Source organism: Crotalus tigris, unplaced genomic scaffold, assembly GCF_016545835.1.
Source record: "Crotalus tigris isolate CLP2741 ecotype Arizona unplaced genomic scaffold, ASM1654583v1 scf7180000018936.334879, whole genome shotgun sequence".
Classification (NCBI taxonomy): Eukaryota; Metazoa; Chordata; class Lepidosauria; order Squamata; family Viperidae; genus Crotalus; species Crotalus tigris.
The window spans coordinates 293,546-300,690 of NW_024097282.1; the positions used below are offsets into that span (position 1 = coordinate 293,546).

General features: G+C 41.5%; 1 gene segment (V, D, J or C); it reads left to right on the forward strand.

Moving 5' to 3' along the window:
* The first annotated feature begins 1,981 nt into the window (after nt 1-1,981).
* Nucleotides 1,982-3,290, forward strand: LOC120314481. The segment is given in 3 exon segments: nt 1,982-2,061; nt 2,231-2,601; nt 3,255-3,290. Coding segments are annotated over 3 exon segments (450 nt in total).
* Nucleotides 3,291-7,145: the final 3,855 nt, after the last annotated feature.

Consider the following 7,145-nt stretch of genomic DNA (forward strand, 5'->3'; position numbering starts at 1 on the left):
TTGGATCAGGATATTCCTCCTGGTATCAACAGAAGCCTGGCGATCCCCCCAAACTCCTTATATATGACGATAGCAGCAGAGCCTCTGGAATCCCAGCACGATTCTCCGGTTCTGTTGAAAACTCTAGAACATCTGCCATGTTAAGCATATCCAGTCTTGAGGCAGAAGATGAGGCTATCTATTATTGTGCCTCTTATACAGGCAGTGGCTCGTACACAGTGCTACAATTCCACTGAAGAGCTGAACAAAAACCTTTCAGGAGGCAATCACCGATGTGCATGACTGGGCAATGTGTGACATCTTCTTCTTGGTTCCGCTTAACCTTCTCAAACTGTAAGGTGCTTCCTTCTTGGTGTCATACCTACTTAGACTCCCAGGGATGTGATAGTGTCTGAACTGGAGAAGGTTATTATTATTGGTCTGGGACTTCATGGTGGGGGGAATGAAGAGGATCAGTTGAATGATGGATTATGAATTGTTGAACATAAAGAGTCACCCAGAACACTTCTGATAATTGTTGTTTGGAGACAACAATCATATTGTTGATCTTTATCCCACATTCCAGCTACAACCGAACTATGTTTCCTCCTGACCTTCTCTGCCTATTGCAATACTGTTGGACAACGTTTCTAGCATCAACCCTTCTGATATGGAACACTCACGTTTTGGTTCTTCTTGACCAATTCTGATAAGAGAAGCTTCTTTGGACTCCCTCACTCTTCTCTTTCATGTCTAACTTTTCTCTCCCCTTTGAAATTATACCTCCTTGGATGAAGCTTTTCTTTTCTCTTTGCTTTCTTTCAGACCTTTTGGTCCAGCTTTTCCTTCATCACCCCCCTTCCCTTTCAGCATCCTACAGAGAAACAGTCAGGATTTGTTGTATGAAAATGAGTGGAAACACTGGAGAGTAATACAACTCCTGGGATCAACAGTGCCATCATCAGACTCATGAATAAAATAAGAGAGACCCTTTGAAGCCACAACTCAGTTCTCTGGCCCTCTCCATAGTTCTTCCAATTCTGTCTCCTTGAGCATCTTCAACCACTAGCAGATTGCCTACAACAGGAATCTCCTTTGTTGATGTTTGTTTGCCTTCAACACTGGATTTTTTTTTAACTCTGTGGTTTTCTAGATCATAACCATGTTCCGCTTCCTATTCTACTTTCTGATCCACCCCTTTTGAAGCATAAAAATAATTTTCAACATGCTATTTACGTTTGAGTAGGTCACTCTGCTTCTTTATTTTGACAAAGAGAATCTTGGCATCTGCTTTGCCCAACACCTATAAAACACTTTGAGGCTATGGTGACATAACCAATAGAGGTCAGGATTGCCGTGTTTTCTAAACTAAGTCTGAAATTTTAGTCCACAAAGTTCTACCTTAAGCATTTTTGTTATTTATGTTGTCAGTAGCAATGAGAAAACGTGCATTATTTCCTTTCTCACAGAACACAAGTGGCAGAAACTGGATAAAAATCAAAATGTAACAGAATGCATGGGAAAGAGTATGAATGTTATTCAATTAAAAGAAATAAGTAAATGTTTAAATAAAAGTTTGGGGACACCATATATTCCTGAATTGGATCATACAATTCTGGGGAGTATTTTTTTATGCTGATATAGTCTGTTTTCTACTATATCTTGATTTTCTCTGTTCTCACATTAATTTTATGTTGTGAAGTAAGCTGAATGAGGATTACAGCTGAAGACAACTCAGATTTTAATGGCGGAGTTGGGATTTCATCCTAGGATTCTGTACTTCTCTAGTATAAACTCTTATTTGACCAGCTCACCTATTCAGCTCTAAGCTCTCAAATGTCATCTGTCCATCAAAATGGTGCAGGTTACACCTTTAGTTAACTGGGCAACCTATTTGGTAAAGACAGGCATCATCATCCTTTAAAAAAACCATCTCATTTGCATGCTAATTGTATTCCTCACCTCTAGAGATTTAAGAGAGGCCAGGTTGAACCCAATGACTGATTGATTCATTCAGGAAGATTGTCTAATTGTCCAGTATGGCTTGTATTCTTCTGCTCTTCACCATCCTGTCATCCTTTGGTGAGACCAACAGAATCAGGGGAAAGAAGGGTTAATTGTTGTGAGGGTCTCCATGTGGAATGCAGTGCAGGAGAATGTTGGGCGTGGTTTGGCTGTATAACGTAGTTTCACTTGATGTTCCTTAATTCCATGTTCTCTCTTATTCCCTTAATTCCATGTGCTCCTTCAGGGGCCAGTATCCAGCAGCTGCAGAGCTTGAAAGATCCAGATTTTGTAGCTCCAGCAGGGACAATCACCATGTCCTGTAGATACGATGGTGGAACCATCACTGACAACAACTACCCACGATGGATCCAGCAGAAGTCAGAGCAGGTTCCAAGGCTCTTAATACACAGCACCAGCAGCAGGCCATCAGGTGTTCCAGCCCGTTTCTCTGGCTCCAGGTCAGGGAACACCATGTCCCTGACCATCACAGGGGCCTTGGTGGAAGATGAGGCCACTTATTATTGTTTAGTTTGGATCGGGGACGGGTGCACAGTGCTTGATTCAGATAGAGAAATGAGACAAAAGCCCTTCAAAGGAAGTGAAACTCTTTCATGGGTTTGTTTTCCCTTCCAATAAAGAAGAGCTTCAGCCGATCAAGAAATGACATGATTGAATCTTCTCTTCTGTTTCTTAAACAGGAACATCTCTTTCTAAACTCCCCATCAAGTACTCAAGTGGGTCTTAGAGACAAGGAAAAAATGCCAGACATGGTTCATCCTGGTAAACCTGAAGTTAAACATGTAAGTAATAGTAATAGTAGTAAAGTTGGAAGGGACCTTGGAGGTCATCTAGTCCAACCCCCTGCTCAGGCAGGACACCCTACACCATTTCGGACAATGGCGTCCAGTCTCTTCTTCTTAAAAACTTCCAGTGTTTGAAGCATTTGCTTGCTTCTGGAGGCAGGGGCTGTTTTCACTGATTTATTGTTCTCACTGTCATGAAGTTCTCCTTTAGTTCTAGGTTGCTTCTCATCCTTGATAGTTTCCACCCGTTTTGCTTCTTGTCCTGCCTTCAGGTGCTTGGAAAATAAATCTTGATTCCCTCTTCTTTTATTGGCAGCCCCTGAGATATTGGAATACTGCTATCCATGTCCCCCCTTTTCCTTCTCTTCGTTAAACTAGACAATACCCAATTCTAGCAACTGTTCCTTATATGTTTTAGCCTCCAGTCCCCTAATATCTTGTTGCTCTTTTCTGTACTCTTTCTAGAGTCTCAACAATCTTTTTGTGACAGATCGTGGGTGACCAAAACTGGATGCAGATTCCAAGTGTGGCCTTACCAGGCTTGTAGGTGGCATGAATGACTTCACTTGATCTTGATTCTATCCCTCTGTTAATGCAGCCTAGCACTGTGTTGGCCTTTTTGGCAGCTGCAGCACACTGCTGGCTCATATTTAGGTGATTGTCTACTAGGACTCCAAGGTCCCTCTCACAGTTACTACTATTGAGCATGGTGCCACCTATGCTGTACTTGTGCATTTGGTTTTTCTTGCCTAAATGTAGAACCGTGCTTTTTTCACCATTGAATTTCATTTTGTTAGTTAGTGCCCAGTGTTCAAGTCTGTCCAGATCCTTCTGTATCTTAAGCCTGTCTTCTGGAGTGTTGGCTATTCCTGCCAGCTTGGTGTCGTTTGCAAATTTGATGAGTTCCCCATCTATCCCTTCATCCAAATCGTTGATGAAGATGTTGAAGAGCACTGGGCCCAGAACAGAGCCCTGGGGCACCCCACTACAATCTCAATAAAGTCTTTAGCCCAGGTTGATTGGTGTCCTTTTGCCAATTCAGATATTCTGTATATATCTAGAACTGGGATTCATCTGGGGAGAAATATTTCATTTGGTCTAATATTGATGAATGTCCTTTTATTCCCTCCCTTTGCTTCCCTGTCTTCACCCTCACTGAAATCCTACCTCAGTCAAGCTAGCAGAGGCATCTGATGAAGTGGGCTACAGCTCATAAATGTTTTGGCCTTTTAATATTATATGTTAGAACAATAATATAATTTAATATTACATTATGTGTTCTATATGGTAGAAAGGGTTACCAGAGACCTGATTTTGGAAAAAGACTCTAGGAAGTGGCACGGATCGAGTTTCCTTTTTATATTATGGTGGGACATCAGCTCCAATCTTAGTAGTCCATGTGGCCTCTGAACTGGATTTGTGTCTACCCTTGGAGATTCCCTCTCCAAGCACAACAACTTTTCAGGAAAACATGAACGTGTGACCTAACAGATATGGTTATCATTCCTAACATCCCTGCAATAGGTCATAATTTCCCAGAAAAGCTGAGAGGGATCTGTCTCAGGTTGAAGAAGAAAGGATGAAGGAGATAAAGTGAAGACAATTCTCATGCATGCTTTCTATGCTGCAGTTGAGCTGAAGACCTTCCCAAATGTTCCCGCTCAGCCAAACAGGATGGTCTCCTCAAAAAAGCTGTATCAGTAAATCATGATACTCAAAGAGAATAACAGAATAAGAAGGGACCTTGGAGGTCTTCTTGTCCAACCCCTTGCTCAGGCAGGAAGGAACCATCAAGGGAAGGTCTTTCTTTTTATCATAACTGAGGAAGAGTCAAGGAACAGGCAAATCATTTGCATGAATTTGAATTCCCCACTGGCAAAAGGCTTAAGAGTGGAGAGGACAGCTGGATCTGCAGACAATTCAGATCTGATCCCATCTCTAACCATGGCTCAGCTGCCTCTTCTCCTCCTCCTCTCCTTCTCCTTTAGGGGTAATTTATGTCAAGGGATTTCTACTCAAAAATTGCAATGATTATAGCCTTCCTCAACCTCCTGATAATTCAGAAGTCCATCTCCTAATTGCCTTTCATACCACACTTTTCTTCTGATTTAAATGAAGATTGTGCTGATAGAGTCTTTTTTTCATCTTTGTTTTCTTTCAGGGACTTTTTTGCAAGTCATGACTCAAACAGCCTCTGTGTCTGGATCTCTTGGAGGGACAATCCAAATTATTCGTACTATAAGCAGTGGAACAATTGACACAGGGGATTCCTCCTGGTATCAACAGAAATTTGGAAACGCTCCCAAAGTGATCATATATGAGGATAGCAGTAGAGCCTCTGGAATCCCAGAATGATTATCTGGTTCACTTGAAAACTCAGAAAAATCTGCAGTGTTGTTGTTGTAAATTGCGAAGTCGTGTCCGACCCGTCGCGACCCCATGGACAATGGTCCTCCAGGTCTTCCTGTCCTCTACCAGGTCTTCCTGTCCTCTGCAGTGTTAAGCATCTCCAATCTTGAGGTAGTGGATGAAGCTGATTATTATTGCACATATTATGTAGGTACTGGCAAGCACACGATGACACAATCCCACTGAAGAGCTGAACAAAAACCTTGCAGGAGGTGATGTCTGATATGCATGATTGGCAAATGTGTGACATATTTTTCTCTGTTCCTCTTAGCCTTCCCAAACTGTCAGGTGTTTCCTCACTCCTTTCACTCCGTTTTAGACTCTGGGGGAGGTGATAGTATTTGAGTTGCAGAATGATGCTGCAATTGGACTGGGATATTATGGTGGGTGGGTAGAATGGGGCCAGTTGACTTATGACTTCACACATTCAGAACGCTTCGCATAGTGCTCCATTTAGAGACAACAGCCATATTATACATCTTTACCCCGCTTTCCAACTTTGGACTGCTTACATCTCCTCTTGTTCTTATCAGCCTTCTAATCTGGACATCCATGTTTTGGTTCTTATTGATCATTTCTGTTCAGGGAAGCTCCTTTTGAATCCATCACTCTTCCCCTTTCAGAAATAACTTTTCTCTCCCCTTTGAAATTACACCTCCTTGGTGGAAACTGTTCTTTGTTCTTGGCTTTCTTTCAGGATTTTGGTTGTCTTCAATTAGCCCCCTCCTCATTCAGCATGCTTTGGAGAAACAGTGAGAATCCTTTGTTCCAAAAGGAGTAGAAAAAATTGAGACTAATACCACACCTTAGATCTACATACAAGCAAATTGAGAGACCCTTTAAAATCTCAGCCAATTTCTCTGGCTTTGTCAACAGTTCTTCCAATTTTGTCTCCTGGAGATCTCTAATCATTCTCACATTGCTTACAATAGACCCCCTTCCTTTGCTGGTTTTGTTTCTCTGCACCTTTAGATATTTTTTGATTCCATATTTTTCTAGATCATAACTATGCTCCCCTTCTCATTCCTCCTGCTCATCCACCATCTTTAAAGTCATGAAAAAGTGGGTGTAAGCATGCCGTTTCATTTGATCTCAGTCACCCCCCCCCATCCTACAGAGAAACAGTCAGGATTTGTTGTATGAAAATGAGTGGAAACACTGGAGATTAATACAACTTCTAGGATCAACAGTGCCATCATCAGACACATGAGCAAAATAAGAGAGACCCTTTGAAGCCACAATTCAGTTCTCTGGCCCTCTCCATAGTTCTTCCAACTCTGTCTCCTTGAGCATCTTCAACCACTCTCAGATTGCCTACAACAAGAATCTCCTTTGTTGATATTTGTTTGTCTAAATTTTGAATTTTTTTAACTCTATGGTTTTCTAGATCATAACCATATTCCTCTTCCTATTCTTCTTTCTGATCCACACCCTTTTGAGGGATAAAAAATAAATTTCAACATGCTATTTACGTTTGAGTAGGTCACTCTGCTTCTTTATTTTGACAAAGAGAATCTTGGCATCTGCTTTGCCCAATAAAACACTTTGAGGCTATGGTGACATAACCAATAGAGGTCAGGATTGCCGTGTTTTCTAAACTAAGTCTGAAATTTTAGTCCACAAAGTTGTACCTTAAGGATGTTTGTTATTTATGTTGTTAGTAGCAATGAGAAAATGTGTTATTTCCCTTCTTAAAGATTACAAGTGGCAGAAACTGGATAAAAATCAAAAGGGAATGGAATGGAATGTGTCCTCAAAAGCTCCACCAGGAAATCCTACTGCTTGAAGAGAAGGAATCTTCAAAGGAAGCTCTTTCCTTTTATCTGAAGCTGGCTGTCATATCTGAGGACGAATTGCTGAGCAGGCAGGACATTTGCATGAATTTGAATTCTCCACTGGCAAAAGGCTTAAGAGCAGAGAGGACAGCTGGCTCTGCAGACAATTCAG